At 40.2% G+C, this 19157-nt stretch overlaps 2 protein-coding genes across 5 annotated transcripts in view; both read right to left on the reverse strand.

Annotated features, from left to right (window-relative positions):
• Positions 1–478: 478 nt before the first annotated feature.
• On the reverse strand, positions 479–13916 carry man1b1b (mannosidase, alpha, class 1B, member 1b). Of its 4 annotated transcripts, none has more exons than XM_058636051.1 (15): positions 13700–13916; positions 13451–13550; positions 11938–12056; positions 11259–11367; positions 10833–10951; positions 10402–10529; positions 9971–10077; positions 9700–9879; positions 8333–8481; positions 7845–8033; positions 6965–7155; positions 6211–6331; positions 5775–5969; positions 5542–5673; positions 479–5043 (listed from the first exon to the last, which is right to left on the reverse strand). In XM_058636051.1, the coding sequence occupies exons 3-15, from the start codon at positions 12040–12042 to the stop codon at positions 4837–4839; spliced, it is 1932 nt and encodes a 643-aa protein (XP_058492034.1). In that variant the 5' UTR covers positions 12043–12056; positions 13451–13550; positions 13700–13916; the 3' UTR covers positions 479–4836. The 4 variants fall into 4 exon arrangements, with proteins under 4 accessions (XP_058492034.1, XP_058492035.1, XP_058492032.1 ...); XM_058636052.1 differs by having other exon boundaries at positions 9700–9876; positions 9971–10080; XM_058636049.1 differs by having other exon boundaries at positions 9971–10080.
• A 569-nt stretch (positions 13917–14485) lies between these two features.
• si:dkey-61l1.4 (collagen alpha-1(I) chain) overlaps positions 14486–19157 on the reverse strand; it is a 45121-nt gene continuing 40449 nt past the window's right edge. The window contains exons 64-67 of the mRNA XM_058635832.1: positions 18374–18480; positions 17407–17487; positions 17123–17317; positions 14486–16876 (exon numbers count right to left, since the gene is read on the reverse strand). Coding sequence (XP_058491815.1) covers positions 16721–16876; positions 17123–17317; positions 17407–17487; positions 18374–18480 — 539 coding nt within the window. The 3' untranslated portion in view covers positions 14486–16720. The remainder of the gene's footprint in view (positions 16877–17122; positions 17318–17406; positions 17488–18373; positions 18481–19157) is intronic.

Raw genomic sequence — 19157 nt, forward strand, 5'->3', positions numbered from 1 at the left:
GCTTCTGCTCTCCCACAAAAGACAGTTCCTGGACTTTATTTGGTTGTGAGGGAATATTGTGACTATCCCTTTAAGATGTGGGGATTAGGATTAGAATAGGTTCTGGTTAGATTACGGGTTTTGAAGGGCAGGTGTTTGGCTGACACAGTTGAAGTGTCCTCACAGCTACACAGATGTACAGCAATATCCCTCTAGGGTGCCCCCTATATAGTTTAATCAAGTAGTTTTCACAGCATGTTTCACCGAGATTAATGAAATATAGTGATCGGATACTGTATATCAGTGTCTAGGGTCCATGAATGCAACATAAAGACCTTTCTATTTTGATTTTCCAGACAGTGCACAATGGAAATGATCTTTTCATCCAGTTTAACAGAAACAAACATCTGCTGTCCAGTAGAGGGCAGTGTTCCTGTACACGTGACCTGCTCCATGGCAGCAACAAATACAGACCAAACAAAAAAGAATGACAGGAGTCTAAAAATACCACAGTTTAGTGACATTGTTATCAAAAGCAGTGAAAATATCTCCTTTGTTAGTTTTTCCTGAAAGATGTGGCTTTGGAGAAACAGCTTTTTCTTACAAAACAAAGACCGGGGCTATTATTAAATGTTCAGCATATCTTTGGCTCAGGAGTTATGCTGAAATAGATGCGGATCACACACACACATACACACACACACACACACACACACACACAGAGGTCGAGATTAGCATGGTGTAAACCTAGTGACTGCTTTGAGGGACCACTGGAAAAAATATCAGTCCACATTTCATTGTTCTGCTGTTAAAAGTACTCAGTTTCAATCACTATATATATAGAGAGAGAGAGAGAGATACAGTGTAATAAACAGTTTACAGTTGGTCTGTTGAACGTTCATTAAAAGGCACACGTGAGGAAAAACAAACACAAAAACAACAACACAGACTTTACAAAACCAGTTTGGTCTCAGTTCAGTCAGAAAGTCCACGATGTCAACGAGTGGCATTTACAGGAATGACTTAAAGCTGGGGCAGCTGAGCTCACAGAGGGAAGAATCAATGCATCGGTGCAGACGCTCTCAGTTATCCAAAGAGACGTAAAGGAGGACGTCTGTGTCCATTCAGAGGTCGTCGTCAGCCTACAACGCCGCACTGAGGGCTCAGCTTGACCCATGTGACGTTAACACCTCTCATGGCGTTTGTCCATTATATAGTTCTGTGAACCATCAGGGTCTATTGGCACTTTTCCACTGTACAGTTCTAGCACCACTCAGCTCGGTTTGGTACCAGACGTTACTTCATGATACATCATTAAGAAGATTTGCTCACAGAATTGTTCAGACTCCTCTGTTAATAGTGAGATTTTTGAAATGTCCTTTGCTAAATGTTGGAGATTAACACGTAATCTTGAGTTTCATTCTCGTGTCGGACGTCGCGCTCATGACTCTCCCGGTGACCACACTCTCTGACCAATTAGTGGCCGGCAGTCTGCTGACGTCACATTTCAGTATCGGCTCGGTTCCCCTGGAACCTCGTCAGAGCAGGAGCTGAAAAAAAGCCCCAGGTACCAGGAAAAAAAAACCAGTCGTGCTAGAACTGTAGAGTGGAAAAGTGCCGATAGACCCTGATGAACCACACCTTGGTTCGTGTGAGCTGCCACCACGGGTTTAGAAACCTGGGGACTCCCACTCCAAAATCACAAGTGAAGAAGCCTTTAGGATGAGAGGAACGAAACGTCTTCTTGGTTTTAGCAATTGTGTCCCAATTAAACATCTGGTGTGTTCCACTTCCAGGTCTTTCACAAACTTGGAGCAACCTCACTAACCCCGACATGGAATTCTAAGATGGCTGCCACTGTACAAACACTTTGAGCGTTAATAGCACTTTTGTCATATTTGTTTCACAGTAAATCAGTCGCACACATTGAACCTTTGCATTTATAACTGTAGGCATGTTTCAGCGACGCATGTGTGCGCAAAACACCATGTTCTGACAAACGACACGCCAAAGAAAACAAGTGTGGAAAGAGGTATGGTTGGACCACAGTGGATTTATGAAGGCAGAATGCATTAAAAACCAGACAGCGGATAAAAAAATTAAATAAAATAAAAATGAAAAAATGCAATAACAATACTCATGGCAACATTTAAAAGATATAACACTAGAAAGAAAGTGGATTTCCTGACTTAATGATGATTAGTGGTGCATGTATTATTAGTTTTTAGCTCACAGTCAGCCCCTCTGCTCTATGCACATGCTGTCACTCACACACCACCAAACATTAACTCTCTCTTTCTTTGTCGTTTTCAAAAAGTTTCAGGGAGTATCTGAAACACGTCAGCTGTAGAACATACTGTATGACAGGACTGGACGTTACGCTGTAACACTCCACCAAACAGACAAGAAGACGTTGTAAACGTTACAGATATAATAACAGAGACAGAATGAACCGAGCCAGAGGAAAGAAAGGGAAATAATGTCCGTTTGTTTACGTTTCGTGACGCAAAAAAAGGTCACTTTTTTCCAATATGGTGCAGCCTTACTGAGGACATCACTCACTCTCTCTCATGTAAACAATCTGTGTCCGAAAATATGTTGTAAAATGTCCTATTAGAGCTGCTTAAATCAGTCGACCTTTGACACCTGTACCATTATTTATTCAAATATAAATAATGATAAGAACCCAACTCTACCCTGAAAGGTCACGACATGCTGCTTCTCTAAACTGACTTGTAATAAGTCAATTTCTCCCGCTCCCTTTACATGAAATGAAACATCACACAACGGTTTAACACTAACGTCAAAAAAACATGTTGCCTACCCGAGACGACAAAAACTGAACAAAAACACGATGTGAGCTCGCTGTATTAACAAATACCAACTTTAAAACATACACTACAAATCAATATTTTACACTACGTTTCTATTTCAAAACAAACACTTCACTCCTCCCACTGAAAAACTAATACATCAAAGCTCTTGAGGGGTGAAATGGAACATTCTGTGAGAGGAGCAGCTGCTCAACACAACATAAATACAACTCAGTCACCACCGATTCCCTCATGATATGAGTTGATCTGCGTCCCGAGGAGAGGCTGCTGCTGCATTCACATGTCATACAGACATTCACATGTCATACAGACCAAAATAAACCAAAGGTAAGTGTATCACTACAGTCACATTATCCAGAACAACACAGTAAACGTAAAAGTTCTGAGGTGCTTGTTAGTTTCAATTTAAACCTTAAAAACATGTTTAAAAAATATACAGCCTAGAAGTACGTAAGACAATCTGAGGTTATTACCGCATGGTCCAGCAGAGGGCGCTCTGAGCACACCTTGGCCTTGGATCCACTCTAAAAGACCTTGACCTTTTGGCCTCCAAAGCATCGGAGTATTTCTGCTTCTAAACCATCGATCACAAAGTAACGAGACAATCTAACATCTGTTAGTTAAACTGTTGCCTACACCGGGGGGAAGTGGCAACGGAGGCATCACACAAGCTTTAAACAAGTGGTCTACATTCACATGACCAATTTGGGCAGCCCATGTCCAAGAGGAAAGGAAGTGGGCTTGTAACTAGAAGGTTGCTGGTCCAAATCCTGGGACAATGCCCCTGAGTAACGCATCACTGCTCCCGCTCCTGGCTTGTATTTTGTTTACTGTTTAATAAGAATGGGTTTAAATGCAGAGGTCAAATTCACCATCACTAATTTGTAATAATAGTGGAGTAATAATAAATAAGGTTACAGTTGTGTGTGTGTGTTACATTATATATGTTTAAATTAGATTTTTGGAAAAAAGTGTTACTTAAGCTTTATGTCTTCACTGGTATATTTAATATAATATTATTTATTTATAATCACTGTGTCCTGTATGACATGAATGCAGCACAGACATTAAAATGCCCTCGTATGAATCAGTCTGAGATTGACAGAGTGTGAAGACGGAATAATGGAGCGGACAATTAGATCACTGCGGCACGATATCATCGTCATCATCAGCCTTTATCGGCTTCAAAGTGACTCTTGTGCTTGTCCCTTCACCAACTGCGATGTTGTTATGTTTATTTGTTTTATTATCTGAAAAACATGTTCATTTCACTACAGACGAGACTCGACGACCTCTGCAGTTTGTATCGGCCCAAGCACCTGCATTATATCCACATAACAAATATATCTGCAAAAAAGGTCTAAAACTGTGCATCCCGAGTACTTTCATTTGGCCAAACTCCATCTGATAGTAATTTTTTTTTTATCTTTTTAACACATGGTGTAAATAGATGCTCCGTTCCCACGAGTCTCAGCATCTGACTGAATCACGAGGAATTAGCTTTTAACCTCGAGTCCCTGCAACGTCGCACTGGTGTGTGAACGCGTCACAGCAGAGAGCTCAGGTGCAGCAGGCAGCAGTTGGTTTCAGTTCACACACACACACACACACACACACACACAGAGAGTGGATTACATTCTGTTTCTAACAGGGCTCACGAGTTAAGACCTGACAGTGATGTAGGATTTTCTCTGGAATAAAAATGCCTATTTTCTTATAGATAGGACAAAATATCATATTTACACAGGAAATCTGCGTCAGGTGATGACGACACTCGGACCTCTGCCCATCAACATGTGTCAAAGGCAGTCGTTCAGTGCTGATGTTTGCTGATGTTAGAGAAAACACAAACTTCCACACACACAACCCTAATGAATAAATCAGTCTCCCGTCACACTCAAGGTCGTTCTGGCAGAGCTCGCTCACTGAGATACAACAGACCAATTATCTTGGTGTTAGAGCAACCCTGAGATTATTTTGCCATTTGAATTCACCCTAGTGTGTGTGTGTGTGTGTGTGTGTGTCACGCAGCAGTGGGCCATATAGGCAGAGGATGAGCTTCAGTGTTGAAGACATACTGGTCAAGGCTGACGAGGTCTGGGTCGTGTGAGAAGAGCAGGTACAGGTACTTCAGCGTCTCTCCCAGGAAGAAGCTCTCCATCTTGTCTCGGGGACTCGGGTATTCTGGGTCTCGCACGTTATTAATGGACGTGTATCCACCAGACGGGACCTGAAACACATGGTAATGTTCTGTATTTAGATTACTTATATTATTTATATTAATCAATCATTTTCAAATAAGAATCACAGGTCCAAACAACACAATTAGCCAATTGCAAAGGCTGATAGAGCATAGTGCATAATGTACGCGTATATCCTTAAAAATAAGAATAAATAATAATCATAACAACAATTACAATAATGAGAAGGAAGTAGAGCTGAAACACTTTCGATTTAGTAATCGATTAATCGGTTTGAAGCTTTTTTCATGATTAAAACAAGATTTCCGATCTTTTTAGCATTAAAAGTTAATCATTCTGGTTTGTGGACAAAACAAGACATTTGAGAATTTCACTTGAGATTTTCTGACATTTTAATGCACCAAACCATTAATCTTAGATAATCGTCATCTAATCATGTGGAAATAACAACAAGCGCATGTGCAGCATCTAGGGCTGCAACTCAAGGATTCCCACTGAAAAATGAACAGAGGCTTCATTTCACGTGCCTTGGTGTACTTGTTGAAGTTTTGGAGAATCTCCCAGCCCCACTCCTGGTACTTGTGGTCTTCAGTGAACCTGTAAAGGTAGAAGAGACTCTCCACCGTCTCTGGTCGCAGCAGGTTGTGTCTGTCAGCGAGCTGAAAGAAAACAACAACACTTTCTTTTTATTTTTCTTTTATTCCTAGTAAAGTTTCTGTAATAAACAAAGACAATACACACAGATACTGTTTCCACCAACCTTCACTTCAATGTCTCGGGTGCTGCCCTCGTGCATGTTGAAGTGGACAATCTCTGGACTGAGGCCTGTCTCCATCTGGACATACATCTGATAGCAGGTCTCCATCAGCTCTTTGGCCAGGTCCATGTGGTCAGCGGGCAGACCATTGTGAGCACCGAGGGCCAGAGTGCCCGGCAGGAAACACACCAGATGATCCTGAGTTCACAGAACACATAGATGTCACATGTCACTAACAATATCACACATGACAATTACATGATGATATTATTATGATGCACACTTCTCTGATCTGTGTACGGAAGTTAACTAAGTGTGGCATGAAATTAAATATTGGTATATATTATTACATTACTTTCCTCAAAGGAAGTAATATTCATGAGGCTCTTAAAGACTTAAAGAAGCATTTGTAGCATGGATGGTTTCACAGATGACTCACCATTTTAGGGCTGAACTGACCATGTGAGAGCTCTCCAACAAAGGTAAGGCCATGAGGAGAAGACTTCTGCAATAGGTTCTTCTTTACTCCTTCTATTGCCTGCAAGTAGTCCTCCAAGAGCCTAAGAACACACACACACACACAGTCTATCATTGCTTTTATTAGCCTTAAAAAGCATTTTATATGTACGTTACGAAAGGGCCTTGTTTTACACCATCTTGTTACCACAGAAATGCAGCAGAGATGTTGTTACAATCGTATGATCTGTTATAAACGAGTATTATTTATTATTTATTGCTTTTACTTCTTTTATTTATTTCTTTAGTCACTCTTACTTTCTCTTTTAGGGAACTTTGTGGCTCTACCTTTGTGTTTCTCTTGTTTCTATAGCTCAGTATCCTGTTCTTGTTTCTTTTCATCAGCGCTACTACAACTATATCTATATCTATATCTATAGCTATATGACACTGGCTGATTTATAGTGTTTTCATGCATCAATCTGTTTCGTAACAAATAAACACTCCACTCCATTGCTGGAGACAACACAGACAAAAAGTCTCCCTTTTATATCTGGTATTTCTCCAATAAAAACTTGGTATAGCCCTCTCTCACTGTGAGAGATAACATTCATTGGCTTTGATGAAACAAATACACAACAACCTCCTGAGGACAGAGGACAACCCGGTCTACTTCCTGACAGTTGCTTAAAAAACAAAGTCCTAATTTGAGGATGAAGAAAAGAAAACATGCTCACTGATGATCCTTCTTCCCGCCCTGGATCCACTGCTTCAGCAGGTATTCATAGTAGCTGTCGGCTCGGGCTCCCAGTGTGTAGACGCCTTGATGGGTGAACTGTCCGTTGTTTGTATTGATGAACATGGGAACGAGGCCGTCCTGTTTGCCATCCAGTTTGTGGATCTGTTTCATGACTTCATCCACTGCAGCCTGGAAACATCGAGGACACGGTGTTTTTGTCAAGTTCTTTTAATGACTTTAAGTTATATTTGAGCTCTGGTATTTACAGCCATCCAAGTTCTGGTCCCGATCTGTCCTGAACACGTTAAGGTGGTCACATTATTCTGTTAGAGACCTCCTCCTCCTCCTCCTCCTCCTCAGCTGACATCTTGTAAGTCGCAGTATTTTTTTTTCAATCAATTAGCACTAATAACCTTAATTAATCTGCACAATATCAACACTGACGAAACGTTCCTGGTGGTTAAAATTGATTTGATGTTTCAGCGGCAGAAAAAAAACCCTCACATTTAAGGATTAAAAAATAGCCACTTTTGAAATAAAATGCATTGCAGTAAATACTATAAAAATAGTAAACTAGGCTTCAGTGTTTTTTTCAACATTAATAATAAACTGAACAGGTTACTAAGGGAAGTTCAACTGCTCAGTTTGGCCTCAAAACTCAACAAAAAGGCACTGATGAATAAAAACGATGAAGGGAAACAAACTCACAGCACAGACTGTGTTGTTTCTAGTACTAACAGCATATATCTCTATGTACCGCCCATCTCCATCTATGTCTATTTCAGCTCAATCCAAACTCACGTCACTGTAATTTTAATCCATCAGCCTCAGTTCTGAGTTAATCTTAATTAATGAGTGAGAGGGGAAAATCGGGTCACCTCATACTGTGGGTCCTGGGTGAGGCGGCCGAGCTCTCTGAACTCCAGCTGGATGCTTGTAACTTCAGATAAAGTGCTGTCAGAGGTCCAGCGAGGCGGGTGAGCGATGCCTTTCCCAATGTTCACGTCAGAGTAGGGGATCTTAGACGGGGTGTTGAAGGCTGGCATCAGCCTGGAGCCAATGTCTTTCTGTGGAGGAACCAAGATTTTTAAACACACGGCACAGAGAGACTCACGCGGGTCGTACAACTCAGATATACAGTAGGTGACACAGGTTTGGAAACCTACAATGACTCCATGCATCCTGTAGCACTCACACCACAGTCATACTTCCCACGCACACGACGATGACGTCACAGAATATAACAGCAATTGTTGTTGTTGGTTTTTGATTCTATATGGTTATTAATAGATTCATTTAGCTTTATAAATGTTTTATTTTATTAACACACACATGTTTTAATATCTAAACAAACACTGTGACTCACAGCTTTGTCCAGGAACAGGGCGTCTCCGGTCAGGTGGTAGGTGCTGAGCAGACCTCCCAGGATACGGATGGTGCTCTCAAACAGATTGACGTCTACGTTCTTGTCGAACGTCAGCTCTGTGGCCACCCATGCCCTCGCTTCTTCAAACTCTAAAAACACACATTTTAAAGCTATTGTTAGTAGAATAAACTGAATATTACATTTAAAAATAAATAGAGATGGGACTAAAGTTAGTTTATATATTATATATATTATATATTATATTATATATATTATTATTATATTATTTATATATATATATATATATATATACACACACATATATATATATATACCAGGGGTCGCGTTAACCGAATATTTTCCGTCATTGACCGTTTTTTTTAAACGGTGATGGAAAAATCTGAGAGCCATCCGTCATTTTGACAGATTGCAATTCACACCCCTAAAAACTATGTTGATAAAAGAGGTGAAAAAAGAGGGATAGATGCAGATGAAGGACAAACTCAGCCCTTGGCCTCAGCGGAGCGAGGAAGCGGCAGTAAGGAGGTTAGGCGAGTTCAGTGGGAGCGGGAGTTCTCCTGGCTGAGGAGGGAGGATAGAAAAATGATGTGCGACAAAATAAAGATTCCCATCGGAGAATCTGAGCATCATTTCTGACCTGGACACCGTACTCAATGCATCTCGCTATCCTTGTAGTGCTGACAGCGTGTTAAAGAGCTATGGACAGGAGGCTTTGGAGCGCGTCTGTGACCGGTGCAGCTGATCCACTGGTGCAGAAGGAGCGCATGTTGCGGGATTTCCTACCACACGCAACTACGCGCAAGCAGGCACTCGATTTAAGTCCATGTGGACCAGGAGGAAGGTGTGAGACTGTGCGTTTAGGCCACAGGTGAACTGTTCATATTCCACTGCAATATGAACAATGCAATTGAATATGTCATTATTATCATTTAAAGTGACCGGTAAAAATGGATTATCACGGGATTTTTATGACCCTGTCAGTCAAAATGACAGACAACGAAAAAGTCTAGCGCAACCTCTGATATATACACACACATATATATGTATATATACACATATATATATATATATATATATATACACACACACATATATATGTATATATATATATATGTATATATATATATATATATATACATACATACATACATATATATATATATATATACATACATACATACATATATATATATATATATATATATAGATACATACATACATACATACATACATATACACACACACACACACACACACACACACACACACACACACACACACACACACACACACACACATATATATTATACACACACACTCTGTTCCGTAGTTTGGGAGCCAGTTACCTTCTTTCAGCCCCAGGAGCCACATGGTATCCAAGGCATCAATAAGTGTCAAACCCAGGCCAAACCACTCGCTGTAGGTCTTGGAGATGGGCCGAAGCTCATCGTGGCCCCAAGAAAATTGTTTATAACCGTTCCACGCATGTCTGAAAGCTTGGCGCACTTCCTCCAGCCTGCTGGCTTCTGAAACACACAACACATACATACACATGTCACTTCATTCTCCCAGAAGTCTATTCATCTATTCATTCATGGGTGAACATGTTATACACACCAGAGTCTTGAGGTAATTTGGCTTCTTGGTCGTCAGGTGAATCGTCCTTTTCTTTACTCTTAGCTCCGCCTGTGGCCTGGTTCGTGTCGACCAGTGGCCCGTGCCAGCTGCTGCAACAGTGGAAACAGACATAACTAAAAATATGGGAACAGAACTATATTTTGACCATTTTTGCCATATTTTGAGGTTAAAACGTTACTTATTGGTTAAAACATTAATTCTTTAAATCTCATAAAACATGAATGTTTTTTTTTAGGGGGTGGGGGGAGGTAATCTTTCCTTCCAGAACAAAACTTTTCTCCTACTAAACTTTGGTTGTAAGCTTGAGAAAAGTATTGATATGACTAGTCTGATATATACTGTATCATATCAAATGACATTAAAAGCATATCATGATAAGATATTTTCCCACATCGCTCAGCCCTTGTTACCCGGTCACTCCCTCCTCCAGGTCTTCCTTGACAACAGCTGCCTTGTTCTCAGCAACCACTTCTGAAGCGTTTCCTCTCCTCTGAAGGTGATTGTGAAGAACAGGTCTGCTCTCAGTGGATAATTTCCTCTATAAACAAGAAAACATAAAACATACATCTACACTTCATATAAAGCAGGTTAAGAGTCTATAAAAGTATCTATTCTACAGCATCAGTACGAGCAAACATGAGCTGATTGAGATACTTTTCATAAAGCTTAAGAGAGAATCCAGATGCATCAGAGAATCCTGTTTTTTTGCCACAGTGAAATATATGAAGAGACCAGTGATTGTTTTTAAATAACAGCTACGTTTACATAATCCCAAGTAATCTGAACACATAAGAATAAAAATATGTCCTTTCTTCATTCTTCAGAGAACAGACATAAACACCTGAGAGGTTTGTTCTGGCAGCGCTGACTGAGCCATTTTGTCAGGCTCCGGCAGCAGAGGAGGGAAAGTGGGCCCCGGGATGTCCTTACTGTCTGTGTCCTGCTCTCCATCTCCAAGGCCTCCAAACACAAACATAAACATTTTTTTAAACCAATGGTCACGACTGGAAATTCAAAGGAAACGGTCAGACTGATTTACAATATGTGCAAAGGTTCCTTTGGATGTGTTTGTAGTCAGAACACGGAATTTGTGAGATCTACTTCTACTTCTTCTCACTTCAGTGTAAGAACAATTGCTCAATGTATCTTATACTGAATATGCTTTAAAACACAATAAAACCACTCATTGTTCAGTTGTCATTGAGGTCCTGTGACTACGCCACCACCAGTGGCTGAAATCTATCATCCCATGGGAAACGGGCCTTACCTCGGAGGTGTTCAGTAACAGTAGGATAGGTGGCTAATCCAAAAATAAACAGAAGCACAACGATGCAGAGGATGAGGCTCCGCTGCAGCCTGGACAGCTGCTTCCATTTCTGCAGGCACACAGTAGAGAACAGAAATGCTATGATCTAAGCAGCAGCTGCAGAATGTGCTTTTCTTTTGATCAAATAAGCAAACTTAACAGACAGCTCTCATTGTCGTGTGCTGCTAAACTGTTTTGATAAGGACAGGGAACATAGAGGTGTTGTCGATGGAATAATCTCATGTATTTGGTCAATTTTGTTGTGTAAAATATAAATAGTCTTGGCTTCTGCTGAAGAAGTAACTTATTTCCCCCCCAAGTTGAGTGAAGTCACTCACAATCAACTTCTATTTTTCTATTAATGTCTTCGTGGGTCATTGTTTTTGTTTATTTTGTCTGTTTCTGTCCATCACACATTTTATGGCACAGAAAATAAAAAATATTGGGGCATAAACCCTTAGATCTAGAATACAATTTCCTACAGAAGTAGGCACTGATGATGACTAGCAGCAATGGAAAAGTACGACACACACACACACACACACACACACACACACAGACAGACACAGTAGCACGGTGGGGAAACCAGAGCTCTGTGTGAATATGAGAGGACAACAGGAAGTGTCTGTGACCCACTTACCCTCCAGCAGGACTGCCTCCTCCACTGCTTGCTGTTATTGTAACCTCCACTTTCTAGTCCAGGAAGGCTTAAAGATACGTAGTCCTGTCGAGATGGTGGCTGCATGTCTCTGCATGTCCCTGGAAGAGCACAGACAGACTCCTTTAAATCAGGAGAATATTCAGAAATAACTCAAATATTCACCAGAAAACACATTAATAACAAAAGTATGTCTGTCACAACAGCACATTCATAAATTACCATGTGTCCAAGGTCTACAAGACAATAGTGAGTCCTGCTATGATGTATGTCTTAGAGACAGGAAGCGGAGCAGGAAGTGCAGAGAGATAAAGTAAGAGAATCAAGGTTGAGAGAGTTTTGTCACGTGCAGAGGACGGACAGTGATTATACTGGGGAAAAGATGCTGAAGATGGAGCTGCTGGGCAGGAGGAAGAGGAAGACCACAGAGAAGGTTCATGGATGTTGTGAAGGAGGACATGAGGACAGTTAGTGTAACAGAAGAGGACACAAGGGAGGGGATCACTGTGGTAAAGGGGAAGAAATAGCAAGACTTAGAATACATTATGATGATAACTTTTAAAGCAATTTCTGCTTTTCCTCTCACTGGGACGGAACAATAAAGGGATTTGAATGAATCATTTATTGTTTAGGAGAATTTGAATGAAAAATGGCTTTTCTCTCCAGCTTGCTCCCCTTAGGCTCCCGTACTAAAGATAAGATGTCTGGAGGTTGGGACATTGTTTGAAGCCAGTAGAAAACTTACTGATAATTGTTGTTGTTGTTGTTGTTGTTTACCATGACCAGGGTGAGCCATATTGTTTATATGATGGTTTTGAGGCTTGTATTTTGATGCAATTTAAGCCCAAGGAGAAATTATGCTCAACTCCCACAAGGAAAACAAAAAATGAAATAATAACAATGGTGTTTTGGGACTTGCTGGTGTTTTCTGTCCTGTGTGTTTTGGGGTTTGTGTGTGTTTTCACTTCTGCGTGTGTTTTGGATCTTTGCAGTGCGTTTGCCCTGTCGGCCACCGTACCCGACCCTACATCTCATGATGCAAGCCTGATCCTCACTTACTTCTTGATTTCATCTGCATGATGAAATCTTATTCCTATGCTTTTACAATTATATATGAAATTGAATTCCTATATTTATATTTTCCTGCCATTTTGATGACATGAGCTGAAGATCAATGGGCAAAATCCCATATGAACAAGGCTTGAAGCCCCATCATGCCTGCAATGTCTAGTTATAATTGTTATTGTTATTATTATTATTATTTTTATTATAATTAACTCAGATATTCCCGATTCTGAAACATCTGAGCATAAATGTTGGTGGTCATGTAGCTCAGCTAGCTACACACCTGTCACACACGTCAACTTTGCATCAACAGGCAGTTTTTTATACTTTACGCTGCATGTCAATTAAATGTTTGTAGTCGGGGCAATTAGATACATATTTACACAATTTATTCAAGGACACGCGTTACTTTGGCAGATAAATGTTTTACCTTTCACATAAGAGGCTCAACTTCGCCTACACGTCACCCGGTGGAAGCGACGTTTTGGCGGTATCACAGCCCAACCGTGGACCGAGGCATGGCTTGAGGCCTAAAAAAAACCCACAACATACAACGAGTAAAATACACTGAAACCTTTTTAAAAAAGTAAAACACGTGTATTCTTTGAAGAACCATCTCTGCTGTGTCCTGAACCTGCCCCATAAAACAAAGAAAAATGAAAATATGCACTGATTTTACCTTGAAAAGTACTCCAGTCTATCCAGAGCAGTGTTGTGAGATTGAGCTGGCGGTTAACTCAGCGTTAATAAAACAGCCTCGGGTCTCTGTTCACGTTTAAGACACATTAGTATGTAAATAATAAGACAAATGTGCTCGCTGAATGTTATCCACTTGTAGCTGCTGCTGCTAATGCGATGCTGCTCACTGACAACAACAAACGATGCAGATGGTCCATGCTGCCTTCACTGGTTTCCTGGAAATGTCGGAAATACCACTGGCGGTGCACGTTTGTCTTAAATTTCAAAACAAACCTATGGAAAAACCATTTGCTCTTTTGTTTTACTATACAATTTAATGTATTTATTGTATTCGTTTATTTACATGTGGAATTTAGCGCGACAGGGGATGGTGCACAGTTGCGACAGATGGGACAGTGGGGTGAACTTGTTTGTCATAGTAGTGCTAATGTGAGGCTTTTAATTTGAAATGTACTTGTGCAGTAAAAATGTCTTATTTACAGTCTTTTCTCAAATTAGTAAATGGTTTCCAGTATGCTAGTAATAATAGATGTCCTGAACACATCTTTACCTTGTCTTGTCTAGAATTTATAGAAAACTTTGTATTTATTCGCAACTACACAGTAGTATATAGTAAATAAAATGTTAAGTGTCTGATTTCCTGTATGGTAGTAGTCATAGCTGTCCTGAACACAACATAGTCAGTCTTGTCCACAACTCATTAATACTTTTATATATAATTATAAAAGTACATTAAAATAAGTTATAATGAATAAAATTTGATCAATCATTTATTACATATACAGATACTATCAACATTTGTATGAAGATGAGAAAGTAATATACACCTGTAGAGGAGCTGCAGTTCTCATTGTGTTAATAAACAGTACATACAGACATCCCAATGTATTTTGGGCAAGAACACAGACAAGAAAGTACTTTTAACTGCATACAATAACAGGCACACAGCATAGTTCCACATAACACCACGTAATGTGGTTTTATTGATACGAGTTGTGTGCAAATATGCTAAAAACGATGGTTTGGGAGTAATAAAGGACTGATTGCACACGTGATGGGGCTGGGCTCACTTCCCTGAGTGAAACAACAAGCAAACAAAATGTATTTAATGTGTCATCAAGCATTAGGAAATATAACTTACCATAATGTACAACTCTGTATTACATAGCTTGTTATAGACCCTGTAAACCTGTTGAGCCATACCTGAAAGAGGAAACTATCTTTAAAGCTGCATTTATAACTGACATGAGTACAGGTTGTCATAGTAACAAAGAAGCTGGTGAACACAGTTAGCAGTAATTGCTTAACAGCCAAATATTTCTAGTGTATTAAGTGTACAATAAAAGAAACACTTTAGTACCAATAACTTTGATATGTTGGTCCCTTAAGAAGAAAAAAACTCATCTCATATTGGATAATGTTATTAACGATGTAATCTTTCATATTTACTGTACATACTGATGGTCATTCATTTATCACATTTGGACAATTGTATCATCTTCGTAGCATGGCCCATTCATCATCATCAATACAATGATCAAGTCACAATGTAACAGAATTAAAAATGATTAAATCAAGGTCAAACACTTACATAAATAATCAAGAACACAAACAAATTAAGTTAACAAACATCAAGACATTCAGGTTCAAAATGTCCTTCGTGTCAGAGGAAACTTCATCTACACAGCTCAACGTGTCGAGGTAACAAAAAACCAAAATCTATAGAACATAGAGAGCAGAGGAGTGGTAGAAATGTTTGCAGACCTGCTGCCACACATGGGATTAAGGGGGATTAACTCCCTAAATGACATTTTTGCTCCCTGTCAAAGCTTTAAGCATTTAAATACTGTGTATTGAGAACAACAAAGTTATTATCCAAGACTACATGCGACACACTGTCACATACTGGTTTATACAGGTTTATTTAGTATGTTAAACTAAACACCTCCAGCCCTGATTTCATTTTCATTTACCGAGAGACATGCGGAATGGGGTACGTGAGGTTTCTCAGTATCTACAAACATGGGATTAGCATCACCTGAGAATCTCCAGTAATGTGTAATAATCTGTGATCTTAATCCTGTGTGAATAGTCCATTCCTGTAATTTGTAAAGTAAAAAACTCCACCGCAAATGACCACGGTCCTGTGATCATATTAGTCCGTGTGATACGGCATGTCTGCGATATGAAGGGATGAGGTTTTATTTCTTTTTTCAGGTTTTTGTTTGCTTTTCTCTGCCTCGTTCATGTTCAAAAAGAAGAACGGAGTCTTGGAAGGTTTGGAAAGGGTTGCGGGTGCAGGGTTCACTTGGTACTTAGTGAAACACCAGCATAGAGACCAAGCTGAAGGCCATCATGGAAACCTGCGAGACTGATGGACGATGTGTAAGGAACCATGTCGTGTGCTTTTATTTGCAGCGATGCACAAAAGTGCAGTAATGAATGATGTCAGAGTGTATTAGCGGTGTGTTATCTTTTATATCCGGGGGTAATATCAGTAAATGACATAACACACACTTAAATCACATTACATAATGTGATTTCATTTGACGACACTAACACTGCCGCTAATATTTATGATTTTATTTACATTTTAGATGTGATTTATCCATCTGCCGAGGTGCAGAGGTGGGGACTAGAAGGCTGCCACCGGGAAAAGCCTCTTTAAATACTGAGAACAGTTGTAAAGAAGCAAATGGAGACACGAGGTTTAACCCATGGCGCTCGTCATCTGTCCATTCAAAGAGAAAGAGCAGCAAACCACCTGGTCGACATGCCTCCCTGCTGATTTTGACTGAGAATCATCATTCATTAATGTAAGCATGAATACTTTTCTACTTTGATGTGTATCTCATTTTGAAACTGTGGTCTAATGTAATGTAGACTTCCTGAATCTACTTCACTGTTGATTATTTAGTGTAAAGAGTGTCTTCACTTCATCTCAGTGCCCCGCTCAGAATCGGATGCTGCATACGATCATGCTGAGAGATGCTGGGCGTCTCTAACTGAAGCACGCAGGTCCTATCGTGAAGCCAAACTCCCAGGTTAGCTCTTGGTTTCCAAACACTGCCAGGTCTCTTAGAGGCAGCAGGAGGAGGTCTTCACTTTCAAACTGAAAAACGGATTCCTGGCCTCCTGACTCTGGAGTCTCTGACATCTGTGGGGGGGAAAAAAAAGGAAACAATGTTTATGGATCACTCAGAAACAAGGCGGCGGTTTCTTGTGCGTTTCAGTGTTTGTTTAAATAAATTAAGATTGTGTAAAAAGATTCCCAGTGTGTGGTTCCTGGTTATCCAGGGAAACATCAGCCGTCCGTACCCAACCCTACGCCCCTGGTACTGTCCCGGGAAACCCTGTTTTCTTGGATCCATGAACATCCATCATCATCATCAGTAATATTTACCACACAGTCTTGCAGCACTCCCAGGTAACTGTGCCTCCGAGTGTCAGCCAGGAACTTGACGTCCCTCTCTGTGTCTCTGTCCCCGCTCCGTCTTCCTCCTGGCGAGCAGGAGTATGTGATGGTCTGAGAGGAGAACCTGCTGTTCAGTCGCAGAAACCTCATCTGCACCACGTCTCTTCCTCCTGGATACTCAAACTGAGAGATTTGTGTACGACACGTTAGAGAAGGGGAGAAAAAAGCTGTAAAAAATAAATAATTAATAATTCACACGTGGAGACTTTCACCTGGAAGCCGTCGTCAACTGTGCTCAACCAGTGAAATGACATATTTGTGCCTGAATCCTTTAGCCAAGCTTTTATGGGAACCTGTGATGAATTATTTATGTTAGAACATTAACAGTTACACAATAGTACTTTAACACAGAACATGACCTCACTTTTACACACATATAAACAAGTGTTTTTTACTGAAACTAGTTGTGATGGGAATCCACTGCTCAGTACACAGTTTAATGCCAACTCTGAAAGAGCTCTTCTTTGTTGCTTTATGGTCTGGGTTAATACGAGCAGAGTCCCTTTTCTCTGTTTACATCAAGCGTCAACTCAAAATGGCTGCCTCTAAAAAGTCTTACCATAAGGCTCCAAATCCCAAAATATCCTTATTTCTCATTATAGGTCCAGTTATTATCCATAAATTCTTACATACATTCTGCAAACAAACAACTGGAACAAGGAAACGTGATAATTATGGGAAATGAAAATGGTTTATAATAACACACAGCGACCAGCTGATTCTGAACGTTCTGATCACGTTTGGTATTGAAATGTAAACACAACAATATTTGACGACATTTTAGTGTTAGATAGTTTAAGCTTCTTAAATGTGAGTATTTTCTTCATTTCTTTGCTGTGGAGAACAAAGAAATCATTAAAAGTGAATCATTTTGGTTTGTGCACAAAACAAGACATTTGAGAACATCAACATTTTTTAAGTTTTTCTGATATTTTATGGACCAAACGATTCATTGAGAAAATAATTGACAGATGAATTGATTATGAAAATAATCGTTAGTTGCAGCTCTAAAAAGCACACTGGGCAGTTACATATTACATAAGTTCCATAAGTAAGTATATTCTTCAGTGACTGCCAATAAAACCTCCTCATTATTAGACTCACTCACATGATTCCTCGTTTGCTTTATTTCTGCTGTGATATTTTAAATGGGACATGTTATAGACATGTTGTTGATACCTGAGGCTGGAGTGGAGACAGGCACGTCTTTGGTTCTGCTGTGAAGTCACAGTACACTTGAAAAGCATCAGCTGGGCTTCCCTGGTTAGGATCAATGTAATACAGCCCTGAGAGACAACACAAGCATCTCATTAACATGTACTGTACATCTGCATATAAATTCATTCATTCACTCACACGTTGCTCAGGCTAACATAGGGAAAAAAGGGGGGGGGGGTACAGCCTGGACAGGTCACCAGCCAGTCCATCACAGTCCAAAACACCTCTGCATGTTTTTGGACTGTAGAAGGAAACCAGAGAACCCGGAGAGAATCCACATGTACACGGGGAGAACAAACCCCATACAAAAAGGCCCTCGGTCTTTTGCTGTAGCCACTCCTCTACCATGTGGCCCACATCTGAATATCTATAGTACGTTCATTATTTCCTACTAGAAAACATCAAGGAACTACAGCTTAGACTTAGACTTCCTTTATTGTCATTGCACAAGAAAACACAACAGTGAATCTGGCAACGAAATTTCGTTGTTTGGCAACCGGAAAAAAACAGCATTGAATTTTAGGAAGTAACTTTTAGTTAGAACTGTAAACTACAATTCAAGAAAATATATAAACATGTGTATAAAAGTAGTGCAAAGATAAAAAATTGTGCCTGTTCATCGAGATGGGGGGGTTGCTTTCCTCGCGGGGTTGTTGCTCAGAGCTTCAAACCCCCCCCCAAAGAAGTTGTTGAGCTCATTGAGGAAGCTGATGTCATCTCGGCAGGGTGAGGGTGTGGCTTCGTG

This window comes from Solea solea, chromosome 8, assembly GCF_958295425.1.
Source record: "Solea solea chromosome 8, fSolSol10.1, whole genome shotgun sequence".
NCBI classification, from domain to species: Eukaryota; Metazoa; Chordata; class Actinopteri; order Pleuronectiformes; family Soleidae; genus Solea; species Solea solea.